The 22,751-nt window shown below is 46.0% G+C and overlaps 1 protein-coding gene across 1 annotated transcript in view; it reads left to right on the forward strand.

The window, feature by feature from the left end:
* The first annotated feature begins 10,539 nt into the window (after positions 1-10,539).
* The window catches only part of FGB (fibrinogen beta chain), a 39,598-nt gene continuing 27,386 nt past the window's right edge, over positions 10,540-22,751 (forward strand). The window contains exons 1-3 of the mRNA XM_069631308.1: positions 10,540-10,694; positions 11,038-11,058; positions 11,542-11,556. Of these exons, the coding sequence (XP_069487409.1) occupies positions 10,617-10,694; positions 11,038-11,058; positions 11,542-11,556 (114 nt within the window). The 5' untranslated portion in view covers positions 10,540-10,616. The remainder of the gene's footprint in view (positions 10,695-11,037; positions 11,059-11,541; positions 11,557-22,751) is intronic.

Genomic DNA, 22,751 nt, shown 5'->3' on the forward strand with positions numbered 1-22,751 from the left:
GTATTACCATGGGCTGTGCCATGATGTTATATGCGGAGCACGCCTTATTTGTCATTTTAGAGAAACCCAAAGGTACACTGATGACCCAAACATCTTCTGCTTACGAAGTGATGATTTCTAATCCAGAGATTAAAATTGTAAAGTGTAAAAAAGTAAACCCAGCCACGTTTATAGCTGAACTTGTAAAAGAAGGTGATCATGTGCATGACTGCACTAATTATGTTGAATTTCATGATGATATATCCTGTTTGAAAGAAAATGCTTTAGCGGGAATGGAGATTCTCTTTATTGATGGTTCTTCAAACATTGACCAAACTAGTGGGGAGAGGCATTCAGGATCTGCAGTTGTAAGACACAGATTAAATGGTGAATTTGAGGTACTGGCAAGTGCAAGACTACCGTCCCATTTATCAGCACAGACGGCAGAATTGGTAACGCTTATTGTTGCGCTCGAGAAACACAAGGATCAGGACTTGATGGTGTATAGTGACTCCGCCTATGTGATGTCAACTGTACGTGCAGGGCTATCAAACTGGAAAAGGAGGGGTTATCTCCACGCAGACAGCACTCCAGTGCAACATGCATATTTATTGGACAGGCTTATTAAGGCACTACACCTCCCAGTAGCCATAGCAGTTGTAAAATGTGCAGCGCAAACTGAACAAACAGACTTTATATCTCGCGGATACAACATAGAAGCCAAAAGGATTGCATATTCCTCTGAAATGTTGAGTTTCGACAATGAAAATGTAAAGAAGTAGTGAGTAGAAGCATGCTGGTATGAGAGGGATTGAATATGCTGTCAATTACGCAACTAATAGAGATGCAGGATAGAGCCCCACAAGAAGAGCAGGAGCTATGGAGATGTAGGGGGTGTTTATTATGCCCCACGGAAGCCCTTTAGAGACAGGAAAGCACTGGAAAGCAAGTGATGCCAGCGGCATTACTGAAAATCACACTTGAGCAACTGCATTACCCTGCACATATGACCCGAGAAAGTCTTGCTGCTGTCATCGCAGAGTACTGGTTTGTCCCCACTCTATTGGAACACATTGAACAGTTAATTTTAAATTGCATCGTGCGTCCAAGGTTTACAGCTGGGCATACACTAAGAACAATCAGAGGAGTAATACCTAATGGATAGAGGTATCTATTAATGGTGGTGTGTCCCTCTTCTTGGTGGATCGAGTCAGGTCCTTCTACACATCCTGATGCCACCTGCACAGCAAAGTTTCTAGTGCATGATGTATTTCCAAGGTGGGGTGTGTGTGAAATATTGAGGTCAGATAATGGGCCACACTTTGTCCATGAGCTGTTTGAACAAATAGGTCTTCTGTTGAACATAAAGTATAGGTTTTCTTCTGGTTCACAACCACAAGCAAATGGAATATGTGAGAGGCTCAACAGCCTCCTTAAAGAAAGGATAGCAAAGATCAGGTTCACTTTGAAAAATGGATGGCCATATTGCCTACACTTAGCCTTGTATGCCCTTCAGAATCAGCCAGGTTCGGACCATCAATGTATGCCCCATGAACTAGTAACATGTTGCTGCATGAGGACGCCCCTTACACCCCCATCTAGAGTCAGGAATGATGCCCAAAGTGTAGCGCAGACTCTAGGTGATGAGATGCACGATTACTTGACATGTATGACTAACAGTGTTTCTTTCATTTCAGATCAAGTCAAGCATCGGAGCGAGGGGTCAAGGAACACAGAAGAGGGCGGCTCAGTAACCAATCCATGCAAATTATTACCACCAATTATTTTGGAGACCAAGTGTTTGGCCAAAATTCGGCATTGCCACAGGACTACGAGTGTTGGCATGGTCGCGTTAGTCCACATTTTTGGAGTCTATAGCACTCCATGACATTTTTCAGAATTACAGCGAGTGGTGAATCTGCTGCAGTCATTCCAACAATTTTCAGCTGTAAAGTGGATAATTTACCTCCAGCTTTTTGATAAAGGCACATCCTCCACTATACCATCAAAAGTTGTAGTATGGCAGTGTGGTACTGCACTGGTAAAGTGGCGGTTTTTCAATTCCAGAAACTATGAAATTTATTTTTCGCTGTGTCAATCTGCTTTTATACTGCACCAGATCTCCACCATAGCCATCTCAAAGCACCTGGTTTGTCTGGGAGTTAGCACACTGTGCCCCCAACCCGGAGTGGCTAGAGAAAAATTAGTAGGGCTTATCTGATAGGATGGAAAAGGGGATGCGAGAGCAAAACACAATGGGTGGGGGTGATCTAGCAGGGAAAAGGAAATGTTAGTTAAAATGAACAATATATTGGATAAATGGACTGTAGAAAGGAGGCATAGAATGTTCATATTTGGAATTATGCAAACTATGTGAGGCAGCATCAATGATGCGTAAGAAGCTGACAACACATAGCCCCTGATTCATGGAATTATTTGCGTGTAAAACGGGGATATGCGTGCCATTCTGCCTGCGAATCCCTGTTTGGCGAATGGGGATTTTCAGGCAGAATGGCACGCAAATCCCTGTTTTACACACAAATAATTCCATGAATGATATGATATATGATATGATATGGCATTTGTGGAAGGGGGCTGAAACCAGGGTATGGGGCGAAGGAGTGTCCAAGGCAGGAGGGGATGCAAGTCCTGCATATGAGACCTGGAAGACTCTGGTCTGGGATATGTTCCATCCGTGGGACGACAAACATCCATGAGTGAATTGGGCTCAAATATGGGATTGCTAGAAATTGTTGAGAATTGGGTCGCTGCAATGAGGTGTTCCGAAATGAAGCCCTGTGGCCCCCACAGCCCCTGGTGACATCCCAAATATTAAGATCTCCCTAGTGTGGAAATGGAGTGCCCTCACGGATAGGATCAAAATGTGAACACTGTTTATTGTTACTACAATGTTTTTAGTTGTTAATCTGTGTTATGTAAACATGAGACAATGATTGAAAATTGAGCAGCAAATCGTTAATGTACATTATAAATGCCAATAAAAACATGTTTTAAATAAATGATATGGCATTTGTAACGCTCCTATACACAAGTGTTTCAAGGTGCGACGAGGCAAGGAAGGGGGAACAGAGGGAGGACAGAGACAACGATCTTACTAGGCCAAGTGACATTGAGATCGCGCAAGTGCAGGGGAGCGGGAGTGGGAAAATGCTAGGGGAAAGGGGAGAGGGCAGTACTGTAAATGGGATCAAAACAATAACAAGAAGTGTGGCCAGCAGGTGGCAGGTGCAAGTGTAAGTGCAGACAGCAGGTGTCCAAATGTGCAGGTAGGGTGACTGTAGGTTTATAGATACAGACCCAAGTGCAAGGGTTGCCAGGAGGCAGTTCAGGTGTGCAACTGGACGGGCCGGGACCTGGGCCTGAAATCAGAGTGTAACCAAGTGACCAGTGCAGTATCAGACAGGAAATCAGCAGAGGAGAGGAAGAGAGAAGGCAGAAGCAAAGAGGAACATCTTGAGGTGCTTCCGGAACTGGAGATGATTTTCCTCAAGTTTCAGAGAGTCAGGGAGGCTGTTCCAGAGGGATGCCCCAGCAGAAGAAAGAGATCTACCGCCACAAATCGTTGCTTGGAGAAGCGACTGACCCTGAAAGGGAGTTGGAGGTGGAGGAGCGAAGAGCTCGTGTAGGAAGGTATTTACGAAGAGAGAGTTGGAGGTATTGAGGACCCAGAAGGCCTTGTGGACAATGCAGAGGGTCTTGAACATAATCCTTGCAGCCACTGGGAGTCAAAGCAGAGATTTCAGTGCTGGAGAGATATGATCCCTGGGCTTGAGGCCAAGGACAAGTCTCGCAGTCCTGTTCTGGATGAGTTGCAGAGGGGGGAGAGTAGAAGCAGGCAGATTTAGAAAGAGGCTGTTGCAGTAGTCCAGCATAAAGAGAACGAGAGCTCTAGAGACAGTGAGCTTCTGGGGGAAGGAGAGGAAAGGAAGAATACCTCTGAGGAGGTGCAGTTGGTAATTTGACTTCTTAGAGACGTCAGAGATGTGAGGAGAAAAGGAGAGTGTGGAGTTGAAGATGACCCCGAGGTTCTTAGCCTCACAGGTGGGAGCAGCAAGAGGGCAAAGGGAGGCCGGCCAGAGTGTGACAGGAAAGGAGGGTGCAGGTGTGCCAATGTGGAGCATCTCTGTTTTACTGGCATTAAGGCAGAGATCGTTGGCGGCACACCACTCCTGGATAGCAGACAGACAGTCAGAGATGAGAGAAAGAGAAGGAGAAGAGGTGGCAGAGGGGAGCCTGAAAACAAGCTGAGGGCCATAATGTTTGATTGTGCAATGGGCTCGAGAAGTGCACAAATTACCTCTTACATTTTGTTGGTTTTTTGACCTTCCATTCTCTTTACTTTTTTTCCACAGGCTAAAATCTGGAATAGTAATTCAGGAACTGCTAAACCAGGAGACCAGGAGTGGACAAGTCAAGAATAGAGTGTGTAAAATGTGAACAAAAGGGTACAGTAAGTTGTTCCGGATCAGCTACCTCATTTCCTTGTGCATTAAATACCAACTATTATTGGGTGTGAGTTGATGCTGTGGTCAGAATGCCCTTTCTCCTGCCTCGAGAGCAGAGAATGGAGATTGAAATGGTCAAAATAAAACAGCAAAATTGAAAAATACCTGCGACCTTGATGGCAAAAAAAGACTATCATCAAGAGTTTGTTCCATGTCATGTCATGCTAGACTTTCTTGTCGTTGATGGTGAGGCAGGGTGGTGCCTTACATGGGAGTAGGCTATCTGGGTGCAGTACTCCATAGCCATCTATAGTGAGAAAACAAAACCTGAGCTTTACATGAAGGTGGAGTTCATTAATTTGTGTGACACGCCACAGGTGGATGTGTGACAAACAGAGTACGTCGAGACGGGCCAAATGCCTGTCTTTATGTATGCAGTAACAGTCTGGAACTCTTCTGTTATGTTACATTATGTTACTGTGCTTTGACAGTTAAAAATAAGGCTATGACATTAGTTGTTGTTTGTACATTACTTTATGCCACATGACGACCACCTCAGGACTGATGGGCAGGGAGGGGATCGTTCAGGCTGCAAGCCAGAAATCGACCACCAGTGCCCTCTGGGGATCAGTGCTGAGGGCCCTATCAGCTGGCCAAGTGTGAAAGGCTGTGAATCAGAAGTGTAGGTGCTTCAAAATGGTGATCTGTTCAGTTTGCACACCTGGAGACCCTTTGAATAAATAAATAAAAACCTCAAGGAGTTGTTTTTCATAAATGTGAAATTTCCATGTTTTCTCGGCTCCCTGATAAATGAGTAAAATTTCCATTTTTGTTTGCTCGGTTTATGATACAAAGTTTTTATACCGTGCCATCGCCAGAGCAGTCTCCGACCACTTATGCATGTCCTTTCGTGCAACATGTTTAAGGACTATGAGCATTGTCTTTGACATAGCAGTGGTCTGGCTTTTAGGCCATCCACTGGGTAAGGGTGCAATTGTGATCCTGGGCATGTTCCATGTGCTATAAAATCAGGAAAGCATAACCCTTCTACTTACTCCCCTTACTCCCCTGTAAATGAGAGTGGGTTTTGGGCCATGGCTCTTCTGGGGGCAAAGCCCTGGACCGAGCTTCCTGGAAGTTGCCAAGGCTTGCTAGGGCTTTTATGGGGATTGCTATAGTAGTGTGTGAGGCGAATCTGAGGCGAATCTGAGTGTTAAGCTACATGATCATGCTCTGTACACATAGTTATCTTATCTGAAATATTAGATGGTAGCATGTGAATCTTAGGTCAAAGCAGGGTTGTAGAATCTGTGAATAGGTGCGTTATAAATGCCATATCATCTCTGCTAAACCAGATTGGATTTCCATTTCAGTATTTTTGACCCTTTCATAAACTGAGAGCCGCTCCTTTGTTTTTATTTACTTTGGTGTTTTGGGACCTGCCACCGTATGGCGGCTTCAAAACGCAGAAATCCACTCGATCCATCTGGTTTAGCAGATTGTACACCCCTGTTTTGACCTAAGATTCACATGCTACCCTCTAATATTTCAGATAAGATAACTTCCAAAAGTCTTTTTATTTAGGTTTAATTTAATTAATTTGAATTGCGGTCAAATAGTCCAGCATGCAAGTGTTTTAATTCCATTCTACCTTTGCCTGCAGGTGGGACTACCTGGGTGTGTATGTTGATCCAAGGTCAGATAAATCTTGTGTACCATTGTCTATAAAGATTAATCCTCAAACTGACAAAAAGACAAATTACCATTCCCAGTGAACAACATCAGCCCTCGAGATGTTTAGTCTACGACTCCCTTGATGTCACGACCCTAGCCCAAAACCCCCTCTGGCAAACCCATTGGCCAGGTGGAGTCAGGACTCGGGCCTCTAGAGCCTGGCATCCTCTTCAAAAGCCCTCATGGGGCCAGTCCTGGCACCTATGGCGCCAGGCTCATACACCATGAAAAACAATGTGCTTGGGAACTACTTTCTTGTATTGTCAGCCAACATGGAGGCATCCACATATCTTGGTCCCTAAGAACCAAGCTATGGGGTGTAGTGTTTTAGGTGTGGTAGCCTAGGGACTACTTTTCCTGGACTATTTTGTTGGGGCTATTTAAACCACACCCGAGCAAGACAACACGCTTCGTGTTACTTTGCAGCTTGCAATGTGCGCTCACTGTGTCCAGCTATTCCCTCGAACCTCGGAGAAGCAGAACCTAAAAGGAGACAAAAGGAACATCATTAGCAGCAGCATCTTACCTGCAGTCTTCATCTTTAAACACTCGCAGCTACTGAGAACAGCTTCCTCGAATCTGCACGCCTCCCGGACAGAAAGACATGAAAGAGGAAGATAGAGGCAACATTAAAGAAAGCAGTAGAGACATTTAAAATTACGAACTGCTCAAAAGGCTTACCTGGCTTGTCGCCTCTCGGCTGGCACCACTCCAGACATTCCACTCGTGCTGAAGAACACGCAACCTACAAGGAAGGAAAACACAGGTTAGCAAAGGCAAGACTTCGCAGCGCTGCGCATAGCGCTTACCTTCCGCATCATAGCGCTCTTAATGCGCCATTATTTACCAGAGGGGCTCAACCAAGCCAGTTTGCTGTGCTGAAGCTCTGCATACCAAAGGGAGAAAAAGGAGACATTTTAAACAAAGAAAGGCATGCAGGATACCAACAAAACTAAAGAACAGCAATAAGACCTACCTGAACAATATCAAACGGGCCGGCGTCAGTGAACTAACTGGACCGCACTCGCCCATGAAAGACAACGCACCCCTGCAAAGAAGGCAGGACGGAGAGCACGCCTAACTCTACCACAAGGCGAGCAGAGGGCCCCGAAGGGGCTAAAATCATACGGGGGTGGAGGGAGGATACTTACCCCGGTCGGTTAGTCTTGAACACAGTCCTCCTGTATTTTCAGTCTGAACCTTCCCCGCAGACCACATCTGGGCAAAGCTGAGAAGTATACCAGCGAGTAACCCAGCTGGGTGGCGTCCCTGTGGATACCAGGTGAGTGTAACACATGAGCCGTTAACATTCACTACACAAGCTAGTGTTGATGGGAGCTGTAGGCCAATAAAGGAAGCTATTATGTTTTTTGGGGAAAAATAGCTTGCCAAACCCTGGTTGTTGAAGGTACGCCCCCCGGAACGTTCACGGCAGAAAAAACTCAACCTACTAGGGAAAAAAGGGCAAGAGATTTCTTGCAAGGATAACAAGTTTAATAGCACAAAAAAAGAGTATGCCAGCAAAGAACGTTCTACCGAAAAATACTACAAGCAGAAAGTTATGAGGTAACACATCGTCATTATTACATCATACATACAGTAAGAACCCACGTGGCTGGTTGGTGAGACCCTATACATGGGCGACATGCTCTATATGGAATGCCAGGCTGCAATTGGCCCCAGCCCCGTCCATCCATCTTCCATCACGTGGGATCAGTTGGGCACATCTCTCCAGGGAATGGAGGTCACGTTCCTCATTAGTTACTATTAGAAGACAATGCTACTCTATCATTATGGTGTGCAGCTGGGAAACTCAGGGACTGGCACAGGGGGAGGCTCAAGATCATGCTGACCCACCCATTCTCCACTCAGTTCATATCTCATTCTCCGCACCTAAGGTTTCTGCCCTCTATTTGGACTATAATGTATTCCTCTCTGTACCTCGTATTACAAAGTGTGTCATTGTGAAATAAGGTGGAATGGTTGTGTTCTTTCAGATCTTTTATGACCACTGGGTTTATGGTTAGTTGTCTGAGGTCACCTACTATCGCGGAATTCAGGGGTCTTGGACTGGGTCAGTTGTGGGTGTCATAACTCCTGGTGGGCTGGGTGGGAGTTGGAGGTCTGCTTAAGGCCTGGCTGTGATGGATGTACACAGTGAGGCACCTTGTGCTGTCTTGCAGCCTTGCGGGGTGCATTCCTTTTTGGGATAACAAGAGTTCGCAACAGTTAAGGAACAAAGAGGAGTTTCTATGGGAATTGGCAGTGCGGGTCTTTCTACCATCAGGGCTTGGGCCTGTTCAGGTTTCTTCATCGGGCCTGTGTTTACCGCGCAGCCATACAGGGCCGAATGTATCTACCATTACAACAAAAATGGTGTCTTCTTATATATATGCACTAAATCCTTGCATTTATATTTAATATTGTGTCTGTGCATAGCTTCTTATCACGGCGACCTCCCCACTGGTACATCGCAGGTATTGTTATGGGATCTGCCTTACTCTAAAGCACCTAGGGGGTGGGAAAGGTTCATTTCCTTCCCAACGTTGTTTTTTCAAGAAATGGTTAGTCATTTGAGATCAGATATTAAGGGATTTCACAAACATATTTTCTCTTCACCTAAGATTGCAGTTTCTTGAAATCCAGGAAAACAAATCGGCGGGGAAGGGAGGGTGAAACTCAACATTGTCTTTTATGGATTGCCTGTGAGATGATGGGCGCAAGAGCAGTTTGTGGTCACTCTGGGACAAGGCCATTTATAGAGAGAGTAACAAAAGGAGATTTATCCAACCACACCAGCTTCCACCTTGAATCCACATCTGCATTTCAAACAGAGCTGTGCAATGGAGACACAGAATTGAAGGCAAGAAAAGCTGAGGTTTTGCTCTCCTATATTACCTAAGGTTTAAGGTGCGAGGAATAGCTCAATCAGAGAAAGGATAAACAGAAAAAAGGCCTGCATTTGTATTCTGGAGAAAAAAATGCATCTGTTCCAGCCTTAGCCATAGAAATTGATGACTTGCAACTGTTTAATGAGACGAACATGTTGTTGAACACATGTATGTATGTAGGTATGGGATGTTTATGATGTAAACCTATAAAGCAAAAGAGGACTGCAAACATACATTGGTCTCCGAGTGGTTAATGTGTTTTATTGCATTTGGGGGAGTTGGCAACCCTTGTCCTGTGCCTTCACCTAGCAACCCACTTCCCTGTCTTCCCGCACCTACCCTCCATCCAGCCCTGGGCACAATCCCTGGGCGGTACACAGGCATCAGGGCAGCACGGTTCCAGAGCAACAGGTAAGAGGAGGAGCAAGGCTGGTAAGAGTAAATAAGGAGAAACATGTGTATCATTGCCTTGCCCGCATACGCCTGTCTCTAGCTGTGCATAAAGCGCTCACACAGCCCAGGGGCATCGAGGCACTGTTACAGGGATATGTCTCTTAGTTGCGTATTTATAACGGCTTACTACCTGAAGGTTTCTAAGCGTGGACCCGGGATTGAACCTGTGTTGCTTCGTGTCGTCTTGTTTCCACGGCGAGCACGTTGCCGCTGAGCTATTCCCTCCACAGTGCATCCCTCAGTAGTTACACATAGCTTATTTTCATCGTGATTTGATTCGAACTTGATTTGAAGTATTTGTATGCCCACTAACTGCCCAAATGGCAGATAACCACTGGGGATTAAGCTCTTTCTAAACTTCACTAGGTGATCATAAGAAGGGCATCATTCGGTGGAGAGTTCCAGAGTTTGACCAGCAGTCTCTGAAAAGAGTTCCCAACTGCTCTGACTCACTTGAAATGGGGAAAACTGTAGAGACCAGGCATTGTTTTGTGGACCAGCGGCCTCTGGTCGGTGCAGCTTTATCTTACTTTTCGAGTAGTCAGGTGCGGTTTCATGGACGCCTTGTGGACTAGTGTAAAGGTCTTAAAAGAGACTCTGGCCTTTACTGGAAGCCAGTTTAGCTTTTTCAAAATGGGCAACATGCACTGCCTCCTGGGCCTCTCAAACTCAAAGGAAGCTACTTCCTGGGCAGGAGACAGTTTTTGGCATGCAATAAGCGCCCAGCCACGTGACCTTTGCTGAAAACAAAATGTATTACTTTCCCTCGGTGGGTAAGAAGGAGAACAGAGAGGTAGGAAGGCTTGTTTTGAATCCGATGACGTCACGGACCTTGCAACCCCTATATTTCGGAAGTTACGTCATAGCCTTGCAATGATTAGCCTTATACGTACAACACAAACGAACTGCAAATAATCCGTGGGGAGATGTTACCTATTAACCGTGGGTTGAGGTCTTGGGTAATGTTTAGCCTATCAGTAGTGAGCCAACACTCCCGGCGGTTCTCTCAACAAATAAAAAAGCAGATAAGCGGGTCCCAGAGCACTGAGTTGAGGAGAGCACGGTCAAGCCGAGATCCAAATCCTCCGCCGCCATGAAGCTGCTCGTGCTGCTGCTGCTCTGCGTGGCCTCACAGCGAACTCACAGCGTGCTTACCGACTACGACGACGAGGTAATGCGGCCTTCCCAGCTCTGGCCTTATTTCAGGCGATTGTGTGTGTGAGCACGTGAAAGCTCTGTGGGGGGAGTGTATGGGAGATAGCGCTGAACTGAACCCCAGTATTCTTTGGAATTCGTTGGAATGTCCCCTGAGGTACTGCCTATGCGGACATGTTTTGGGAGGGTAATAAAATGATGACCCACTCGAGTATTTGGAGAACATAGCTACGTCTAATCTGAGTCCTCCAGAGGAGGTGAGCCCTCGCTGCACCCTCGGGGCTCAACTGCTCGATGACGCATGTTGTGGAAGAAAAATGCTGCCCTTTTCTGACACTGTCCCTTTCTTTCCCCAATAGGATGACGGCGGAGTCGTTATGGTAAGAGTGCTCCCATTTCCCCAGACAAGGCTAGTCCCTTCTTCTGGGTTTAACATTGTTTGGAAGCTGCTGTGGAAATCAAAGCGGGGCGCAGGGGGGGAGCAGGTGTTAATAACGCGTAAAAACTGAGATACATAGCAGCTCTCGCTCTCTCTCTCCTCTAAATACCTCAGGTGGTGCTGCCCAGTTCATTCTGCTTAATTTGTGTGTTTTCTCTTCTAATGAAGTCCTCCACTCTTTCTTGTTACATTGTTCCCGTCATCTTATCTGGTACAATCGCTTTCATTCCTACACGTTTCCTGTCTCTTAAGCAAACGAGCCTTCTCGCCCCACTGCCACTTGCCGTTTAAGTCCAAAGTATTTTGGCAGGCGTTACGTGGTTGCCGCCTGTATAAAATGCGCTATCTTGCTTAGTGTGCTGCGCTACAATATTGTGGTTCTTGCTTGACATTAACGCCTTGTGTTTTCTTTTTTTCCCTCCAGCAAGTCGGCGACCCGGTAAGATTATTTACTTGTTACTAAATGGGCTGAATGCAATGTATTCATCTGCGCGCATTGACGTCTCGAATAATTACAATTTACTGCGCGCACAGAGATCAATGTGTGAAATGCACGTTTGGTTGGTGGAAAAAAATAAATAAATAATAAAATAAAAAACCAAAAAGAAGCGCACGCTTTTAAGACCAATTTACCCCTCCCCTCCACTTAAGTTAATTCTTTATAGAATAAGGACGTCTGCTTGACTGTTTATTGGTTTTTCAACTTTTACCAGAAAAAGACGTGCTTTGTTCCAGCAGAAGTGCAGCTAGAGGGTTTTGTTCTCCAGAAGTCTTTTGCAAAGAGTTTTTCTAAACGGTTTTCCCGTTGAAAAACGCGTTTGTAAATCAGACCGTGAGCATGTTTGTGCAGTGCACAATGTTGAAAGCAAGGACGCTGCAGATTATGGGCCTGATTTACACAAGCGTTTTATAACGGCGTACTCCCCTAGGAAAAACGCGTTGTAAATCAGGGCCTATATTTACACATGCAAATACAGAGATTAATTACACTGAATACTTTCAGTGAGCATATTTTTACCTACTACACAGAAATCAAATTAGTCTTTAAAATGTGTCTGCGCAAAGAGTCGTGCCAGATATACCTTTGTCACGATAGGTGTATGTGGCACGACTGCTCACACAGCCACATTTGAAAGACTGCTTTAGAGTTCTATGTAGTAGAAAAAAAAGTACTGAAGTAAATTCAAAGCGGTAGACGGCCGGTACCCCTTCTAGTTAAAAGACGGGATATGAGAACAAAGGCTAGACACGCGCTCCCTTAAAGAAGTAACTGGCAGCTAATGGAGTTGCTTTGTTTAAAGTTTTTTTGGTTCCATGTAATAATGTCCCCGCAAATATGTCTCCTGACAAAAAAGTCACTGTTTTTTGCGGAGACATTATTACATTGAACATGCGGGGGACATCCCTGCAACCCCCAATTTTTTTTTATAAGCGGAGCAAGGGACATCACTGCAACCCGTCCCCGTGCATAATGTTACCATATATAATGTCACAAGTGGCTTTTCCCTGCGACATTATGTATGGGGACATTATGTATGGGGACATTATTACCTGATACCATTTTATTCAGTGGTGGAAGTGGGAAAAGGGAACTAGTGGTACTCTGGTTGCATGCAAAAATGAAGGACTGGGAAACACTTGGGTACTGGTGCATTACAAATTACATATATCATATTATGGCCGGAAAGATGTGGGCGGAGGAGGGTAGAGGAGGGGGGCCTGCAGGGAGGGGGGACCAGGACCACAAACCTTGGCTGAACAGTGAAGCAGGGATTTTAATCCACTCTGCATATTTGACCACATACATTCCAAGCATTACTTGGTACAAATAATTTGGATTTTAAGTCCTATAGTAATAATGTCTTATAGCATTTACTTGCAAAAAACTAAAATTGCACAATAAAGCCACATGAAACATGTAAATCCTTATAGCAACATGTTAAGCCAAACAAATTTAATTGTGGCTTTTAATTTTCACATCCTGAATGCTAAACCATATGTCCCAGAAAGCAAGATCATGGCAACCTGAAAAATCTAGTTAACCCCACTGTGCTTTCAATGATTTAAGACAAGTCATAAAATAAATTATGGAATAAACTCAGATAGAAATGGAGATTCTTTGCAACAAACTTCCCGCTCGTTGTTATTATGATGTCGAGAACATTTGATTAGTGACATCAATCAACTTGATTTTTTTGCTTGTCAGGCTAGTAGACATCATGGATATAAACACATCTTTTAATGGGTGCTTTGGGTTGCTCCCTTTAACGAGCACAGATTTGCAAGGTAACTGATGCTTTGCGAGCACTTTGAGTTGGAAATGTTTCATTATGCATATGAAAGGCTCTGCCACTGATAAAAGAAATGTGTTTGCAACCTGAGCACCTTAATGACCCGCAGAGCCACAGACACTGTGTGTATGTGACTTCCGGGCTGAGACTTGGGGAAACTGGCATTGCTTGAATGTCCTGCCTGAGCTGATTCCATATTTGGCTTGGTAAAAAGAAAAAGCGTCCAAACGCGTTTCGTGAGCCTTTGATCTAAATGTACGCAGGGACGTCATTTAGGGGTCGCTGGAGGTTGCAACTGCGACCTCTGAGGTCTCCCTTGCGACCTCTGTAAAAAAACATATTTTTTTCTCTTTTTTTTGTAATGAAGCTCCTGGGATCTTTACTTCTGGAGTGGCTGGCTTTCTTGTTCAGGCCCTTTAAAAAAAGACGAAAAATAAGAACAGGAGTGCCACAAGTCTAACACTTTCAGCACTGACCCTAAATAAGAAAGAATAGGAATACCAAATAATGTGTCTTTCTGGAATTCTATACAATAATTGCTAGACTCATTAAAGGTCTATTTCAGGCACACTTCAGGGGGTGAGCCACTGATTTAGTCTGTTCTTCAACACCTCAACTCAGCCTTTCATCCTTCTGAGGTCGATAAATGGGTACCAACACAGGTTGGATGATATCGGGTGTATATTTTTTCTATATAAAGCACTTAGGCGTAAGTGCTATATACTAACACATCATTATCATTTGGTCATGGACGTCTGCTTGCATTCACAGTAATTTGATAATATGGGCCTATACACACTAGGGCTGTACCGAACTTCGGCTTCGAGTCCCTATTCTGCCGAAGTTCGGCTGAAATACAGCTATCCGGCTTCGGCAGAATAGTTTCTGTTTAGGGACTCGAAGCCGAAGTCCACTTTCTATGATTAGCTGCCCTCTCCCTGTTTGGGAGATGACAGCCAATCATAGAATGTTTGACAGTGTTCAGGCTGCAGAAGCCAAACAAGCTGTTTGCCTATTGGCTTCTGCAGTCTGACCACAGCCTAACGTGTTGAAATAGGAAGCGAGGGAAGGGAACAGTTCTTCCCGTCCCTCACTTCCTATGCCAGCACCCGGACCCAATCACCAGGTAAGTGACGCCCCCCCCCCCATACCCCCTCATCACGGTGAGGCCGCGGGGCCTCAGGGAACCCCCGCGGCCTCACCGCAATAATGTTTTGTTTGTCGGGCCACCGGTGCAAAGCCGGTGGCCCGACGTTTATTTTGCATTGAGGGGCCGCTCCTACAGGAGCGGCCCCCCCAGACTCATGAGGCCGCCGGGGCACTTTGCCGACCCCGGCGGCCTCGGTGCCCCCCATCCCCCTCACCACGGTGAGGCCGCGGGGCCTCAGGGAACCCCCGCGGCCTCACCGCAATAATGTTTTGTTTGTCGGGCCACCGGTGCAAAGCCGGTGGCCCGACGTTTATTTTGCATTGGGGGGCCGCTCCTACAGGAGCGGCCCCCCCAGACTCATGAGGCCGCCGGGGCACTTTGCCGACCCCGGCGGCCTCGGTGCCCCCCATCCCCCTCACCACGGTGAGGCCGCGGGGCCTCAGGGAACCCCCGCGGCCTCACCGCAATAATGTTTTGTTTGTCGGGCCACCGGTGCAAAGCCGGTGGCCCGATGTTTATTTTGCATTGGGGGGCCGCTCCTACAGGAGCGGCCCCCCAGACTCATGAGGCCGCCGGGGCACTTTGCCGACCCCGGCGGCCTCCGGCCCCCATCCCCCTCACCACGGTGAGGCCGCGGGGCCTCAGGGAACCCCCGCGGCCTCACCGCAATAATGTTGTTTGTCGGGCCACCGGGCCAAAGCCGGTGGCCCGAGATTGTATTGCATAGGGGGGGCCTAAAAAAAAACAAACTATTCGGCTCACGATTCGGCTCCGGCCGAATAGTTGACAAACTATTCGGTATCCGGCCGAATACTAAATATGCTATTCGGTACAGCCCTAATACACACTGATCTTAACGCTACATATGGCGATTCATTCTTGCATGACATGTACATCACATTATAGTGATATCGTAACCATATATTTCATAGTGTACAATGCTATGTGATGCCACTTCCTGTTTTGTCAATGGGTGAAAGGTCGTGTTCCATCGCTTCCCGTGATATCACTTCGGGGTGGGGTCTAATGACATCACTTCCTGTGATGTCATCGGGGGTCAATGGTCGTGTGATGTCACTTCCGCCACCCCAGGCTTTTTGGTGAAATGACGTCCCTGAATGTACGCTCTGTAAAAAGCAAACGAACTAGTGGTACGGCAGATCAATGATTTATATTACACTTCCAGGTCTGGTTTTATTACGCAGAGTAAGTAAACTACACGTGTTTTGCTGAAATCACGCTTTCTGAAGGCAAAAATTATCTTAGGTTTTTAGGTTTCTCTTAAAAAAAAATAGGGCCAGTTCAAGACCAGGTAGCTGAGTTATGTAGGGTCTAGGAAGGGTTGGAAGGTTGATGGTCCTTTGAGCCTACTTTCTTTCGGTAGCGCCATGAAGTCTATATTTTAGTGATGTAAGTATTCCTAAAGCGGCATTTGTTGAGCCTGTCGCTAACTGGGCAAGCCAGTGCCAGGTTGGTGGTTATTGGAAACATATAATTCGCTGCATTTTAGTACGTTCACCATGCTTCCTGTTCTGTGTTCGGTCACTTGTGATAAAGCATTGTCACATTACATAGCCAACACAACTAGACAAAAACACAGCCCCCCAAACAGACACGCACAGATGCAGCATCATGCCAGGCACAGGCACACCAAAAAAGCATACATCAAAATACACACCAACATTTTAAGTGGCTTGTGTAATTCACAGACAAACACACTCCCACCTATAAGTACATTCATAAAAATGCACACACATAAGTACACAGCCAAATCGTGCCACTAAATGTAATTAAATATACTGGCGCCATCGAAAAAACCTTGGCCCAGATTACAGAAACTGTGCACCGTTCTGCTATCTGTCCCCTGGTTGCTGACAGGTGCATACACTTGGGGAATGAGACCAATGTCATCAGGGTCAGTCATACTTGAAAAACTCTATCAGTTACTCTTTAAAAAAAAGAGATTAAGGCTCCTATTGATGCACTGCAGCAAAGTCACGTTACACTGCCAATACACACCCTGATTCATGAAGCTGTGCAAAGCGTATTTTTGTAGTGCAAAGTCTAGTTTGCAGTACAAAGTGACTTTGCACTGCAAAAATACACTTTGCACAGCTCCATAAATCAAGGTGTGTGTTGGCAGTGCAAAGTGACTTTGCAGCAGTGCATTGTAACCTTGCACCATGCTAAAAATTCCACGAATTGGGCCCAAAATGGTTTTTAGTCACATGTTAAATTAGTAAACATTGTGCCCCCTCCAGAGCCTGGAACGGCGTTCAAATGAAGTTGAGAGGAGGACCCATTGGTTACTAAATGTAACATTTTCCCGTTGTCCATTCAACCTGTACGCACCAACTTCCCAGTCCATGAAGTGTCTCTCCTGCTTTACAAGGCAACTGTACAGGTAAGTAGGAAAAACAAACGCACTGGGCCGAATTCTCAAAGGTTTGCACTGGAGGAAATAAGCAGAGGCCAATGAACATCTCGGGTCTGCACCTGCTGCCATGTGCCCGATTCACAAATCCTAAAACTGGGAATATATTCAGATGCCTGGTGTATCTTTGAGAGGAAATACACAAAAAGACCGAAATAAAAAGACTGAATGGCATATTTGTCCGAATTTAGGCTTTACGAAATCTCCGTGCAACCAAAAATGTGATCCAATATGCCATTCAAACCCATTATAGCAAACAAGCAATGGGGGTTGCGGTGGTGTACCCTGCTCCCCTTGTTTGCTATAATGAGAATGGGGGTTGTGGGGGAAAGGACCCTGCGGCGCTGGTTCCCAAGCATGTAAGTGCAGAGAACCAGTGTCGCAGGGAGTCAGGGGAGTTGGCGGAAAATAGGTAAGAGAGGGGTGGGGGGGTGCATTCCAAATGTATGAGTTGTTTGACCATAACGGTCAAGTTAGCTACAGTCTTTTCGGCCGCAAACTTTTCTGCTACGGGCAAACAACCCCAATCTTCTTTTCGATGCTCAGGTGCATCTCAAAGATACAGTGCCGTGTCTAGACACTTTTGACTGGGGTGGCCCAAGAAGGGCACTGACTTATGCAGGGGTGGCCTGAAGTACAAGTGCACGTGCGCGCACGCGGGAATGGGCAATCAGATTTCAGGGGTAGCACATGCCACCCCAGGCCATCCCCTGGACACGTCACTGCCACAGTGCTCCACGCATGTCCAGATTTCTTCCACTTTTAGGCTTTATGAATGGGGTATAAATTAGCAGGTGCAAATCTAAGATGCTCACATGGATCTCCTCTATTCGACCCGTCCTGTTACAATCTTTGTTTTTGAGAGTCTCGCCTCTGAGTCACAATCAGAACAGGCACAAATACCTAGTGCACATGCACTTTTCCTCCTCACTCTAAATCTGCACTTAGGGAGTCTGGGTGCTGAGCTCATTTACAAGCTCATTCTTGACTTCCAATGGGATGTGCTCAGATTGTGGCAGCCTTCACCTGGTCTAAAGTGGCTCAAGCCCGGCATCGGGGAAAGCACAATGCAAATGTTCTTCTTTTCAGAGCCCTGCTTGCCCTGCAGTGTCCCACATTCTTAGCATGAGTGTTTCTATTCTGTTTTACATTTCCCCCATAAACAAGCATTGACAATGCCAAGAGTTTGGGCTTTTGTGGAGGCATTGGAAAGGCACTTGCGAGACACCCCCGTCGTGGTATTAACTATCCATTGTTGGTAGCAGGTGCAAAATGTTGCTAGTACCTGAGAATTTAATAGCAGTGACTGTCAAAAGTTTAAAACTTCTGTACAACCCGAACATGTTGGCTTTCCCAATGCTTGTTTTAAACAGGACTTCATTGGCTTTGCCAATGCTTGTTTTTAGCAAGACATCAGTGAAGGACACGCAGCGTGCTTATAAATCGAGTGGGTGAATGTAGGTCTGGTAAGACATTTGTATTACACTAGTAGCGTGTTTAGAACTCCAATTAAGCTATTAACGCTCAGCAGACAGCTTTGAAAAAACATTGGCCGGCACTTCGAGTGCAACGTTTGATGGTAAGGCTTGATTAAAGCGAGCTCAAAGAGTTCCCATGAGGAGGTGTATTGGGCGAACAGAGGTAGGAAAGGGTGGGAATGGCCATAGGGATTAACATGGCAATGTGCAGGCAATGTGCAGGCCCATAACCAACCAATCGCCACCTACAGACTCTGTGTCAATCCTCCCTATCTGTACTCCAATGCAATAGTTTCGACTTATAGGTATCGCAACCAGCACCTAATAGCCCCAACTAAAAAAACAGAACCACTAGTCCCAGGAAAGTGCTGGTGTCTGGAAAAGCAGAATTGGCTCAAAGTGTCCACTTGGCAGCCTTGACATTTCTGACCCTGCTTGCAGCATGCTAATACTTAGTATACGGGCAATGATACAATGAAGAGCTTGCAATGTAATTGGACCGAAAAAGCCATGATCTTTGAACAGAACTGTGCAAATTGTCACATGTGGGAGTGGGGACTCCATTCAATAAGAGATCTGAGGTTGCGTCTTGTGAGCTCTGAGATGTTTAGCCAGTTTTGGCTTTTTAGCTCACATCGCTTTGCAGGCTCCCACTTGCAGTGGTCAAAGTGTATGAAATGAAGTAGTACAACTACATTCCCTGCTGGCCCACAACCCCATTGCCACGCCCCCTCCCATGCACAAAACAAACTCCCAAACAAATGCGCCTGCTGTTTAAGGGAACGTTCAGTGCAGTGCACTGAAGTGCAAGCTTCAACTGCTTCCTACCCTTTTATTTTAAAATGAAACCATTCCCAGACGGTTTCTTTTTAAAATAAAAGTATAGGAACAGCAAAACATAATCTAAAAAAGTACAGGATCAACGCTCACAACCGCTCCCGCCCACTTCGACCACTGGTCACTTGTTTTCTTTTACCATTCTTAAAAGCAGGACTACTGGTCCCAGAATGCAAAGTGGTGTATGCTAAACATCCCGGACCAGCTGAATTTCTTAAACCTAGCCTGGGGCTATTTAAGAAGCCCAGTGAAATCCAGGGATTTAGTGACCGATTGTCTACAATACTGCATACTTCTAATCCTTGTCTTGCATTTAGCAAATCACTGAATTCTGCTTTTTGGACGTTTGGGCCATTGTTGCACAAGTAGAACTACAGCTGCCAGAATGCTTTTGTTTTGCAGTACGGAAAATTAACCTGAATCCCAGGACTTGAAGCTTGCTGTCATTATGGTCCCCTTAATATAGAACCATTCAGGCCAGCCAAGAGTGAAGTAGCATGACAAAGCTTGACACCCACTTTGCAATGAGTGGGACTCGCAGAGTGAGTTTTGAGTCAGACCACCTTCCCATGTTATGCGTTTGACACACAGCTCCCTTTTAGGCTCCCCTCAGCCTCCTCTCCTTCCTCGCTCATTCCTGACTGTCTACCCGTGATTCAAAAATGGTGCACCTCCAATGATCTCTGCCTCAACCCCAGTAAGACTGAGATTCTGCTTATTGGGATCCCTGCTTACCCTCTTGCACTAGGGCCATCCTCCTTGGGCCTCTACTCTCACCCTCCTCAGAGTCAAAAAACCTTGGGGTCATCTTCGACTCCACCATCTCCTTCTCTCCTCACATCACAGACCTTGCCAAGAAGGCCCACTTCCACTTGCAACCCATCAGAGGTATTCTACCTTTTCTCACCTTGCCCCAAACGCGTACTGTCTCCAGAGCTCTGCTTCTCTCCAGGCTGGACTACTGCAGCAGCCTCTTTCTCAATCTGCCTAACTCTATTCTTCGCACCCTTCAACTAATCCAGAACAGCACTGCAGCTTTTATCCTTGGCCTCAAGCCTAGGGACTGCATCTCTCCAGCCCTGAAATCTCTGCACGGCCTCCTGGGGTTGCAAGCTTCAAGTTCAAGACCCTTTGCATCGTCCACAAGGCTTTCTGGGGACCGGCTTGCACTATAGCTAACTCTCTCTGCCAAAATACCTTACTTCTGGAGCCCTTCGCTCAGCTACCTCGAACTCTCTGAGGTTCAGACGCTTCTCCAAACTGAGAGTGGGGGGGGGGGTAGATCTCTGTTCTATGCAGATGCCTCCCTCTGGAGCAGCCTCCCTGCTCCTCTCAAACTTGAGCCGGACCACCTGAAGTTCCAGAAGGTGCTCAAGACCTTCCCTTTCTCCTCTACCTTCTCTCTCCCTCTTCCTTGCTAACCTTCCTATCTGCCTGCCTTGACTGGTCTCCGGGTACCCTCAGAGCCTCACAGGGTACCGGGCCCCTCCATGACCAGTCTTCCTGCATTGTCTCTGGGCCTATTGCATACTTAGGGGCTGTAAGTATAACTTCTACTGCCCTCCATGCGCTTACCCAGAGCATTGGTGCCCTGACTGCACTTTCCCCTTCCACTCCCCTGCACTTCTCCTTCTCCCTTTCCCCCTTTGCACTTTGTTGTCGCACTTGCGCGATCTGAATTACACAAGGCCTAGTAGGATCGTTTGTTCTGTTTCCCTCTTTCTCCCTCCCTTGTCTTGTGGTGCCTAGAAACACTTGTGTTTATTTATTTTTGTTTATGTTTATTTATTTATAGTGCGCTGGAGGCCGCAGGCCTAATTGTATACAGGTGTGTTATAAATACCAAATCATATTGCATCATATCATAATCATACCTTGGGAGATGCTGTACTTTTAAGAGTCAAAGCGCCTGCGGATGGGGATAAACACCTCAAGTCACTGATTTGTGTCTGTCAGAACATTCTGCTGTGTCTGTTTCGGGTAAAACCATGTTGTGCTTGTGTGTCTAATCATATGGAGTCCCTGAGGTGTGCAGTGCTTTAGGCATTGTGTGGCTCTTAAAAGTTCTGCATTTTTGTTTGTGATGCGTTTAAGAGAGGATGGGAGTGCAATGGATCAGAGCCAGCGATTTGGGAATAAAAGGCTAATGCACCTTTTGCGCACGCGTTAGTGTATTTGTCCACACTGCCGAGTACACATCTTAACGAAAACAGAACAAACCATTTGAACACATGTTGTTTCCTTGACGTTTGTATTTGCTTTTGTATAAATTGAACAACCCATCGACTTCATGTCACAAAGTTTACAACTCCAATAAAGTCACTAACTCTGAGAAGACTGCTTTGAACAAACACTGGCAGGCATGTTGAATGCAAAGCCTGATGGTCAGGCTTGATTAAAGCGAGCTCAAAGAGTTCCCAAGAGGTAGGGTTCTGGGCAGGCAGACGCAGGAATGGATGGGACTGGCCACATGGGCAGGAAATGGGTGGGCACCTAACCAAACGACACCTATAGACTGTGTGTCCCTCCTCATATGGCATTCCTCCTCATCTGTACTCCAATGTAATAGTTTCGGCTTTTAGGTGTTGCAAGCGACACCTATTAGCCCAAACTAAAAAGTGGGAAGTGTAGAAAGGGCATTTCAGATGAAAATCACTTTAAGGTTCATCACCTTAAAAGGACTTCCAGCATCCACACTGGGGGAGGAATATTGGCCTGCTGACAAGAGCATGCTGCCTGCAACTCCATATTTGTGTGACTTTCCCGTGTCTGACCCTTAGCTATGCATGGTGGGCTGCTCAGCCATTGTGATTGAAACCCACCCATGCCACGTGCATGTAGCACCTGCTGGCTTGAGTATGGTCCGAGCATTTGGTTTATCACATCCTGTGACCCACAGGTTTTGTGAATCAGCCCCACCCAATGTGTCAGTCACTAGAATGTAGTTTTGACCGTTCCCTTACTTCTGTAACTAAATCTTCAATGACCTGTGAAATGACTACAAGGGACGTTACGACAGGACACAGCCAAGAGGTGGAAGAGTGTGTCCTGAAAATGCATGTACTGATGGCTAGGCAGGGCATGTGATTGTTTTTCCTAAATCTGCCCATACCTAGCCATGTCTATTCTCCAGGCACTATCCCCGTTCTCGCTCTATTCACCACGTGTCACTGCATTGTGTGGAAGTTAATACACAACCTGAAGTCCATACTCTCGAGTCCCCATTGTCACCCTGGTTTGTGATTTACCAGCAGGGTTTCTCTTTATTATTATTATTATTATTTTAATTAATTAATGCATTTATTTGTTTGTATTTGGTTTAAAGAAACCTTTACAAAATCCGTATAATACATCCAATAATACACAAATACATCAAATAGCAAAAAATCACGCAGAAGAACAAAGTGAAAACAAGGCATTCATCTCATAAAAATACATCCAAAG

The sequence above is a fragment of the Ambystoma mexicanum genome, chromosome 6q (genome assembly GCF_040938575.1).
Source record: "Ambystoma mexicanum isolate Mex_15411 chromosome 6q, UKY_AmexF1_1, whole genome shotgun sequence".
NCBI lineage: Eukaryota > Metazoa > Chordata > Amphibia > Caudata > Ambystomatidae > Ambystoma > Ambystoma mexicanum.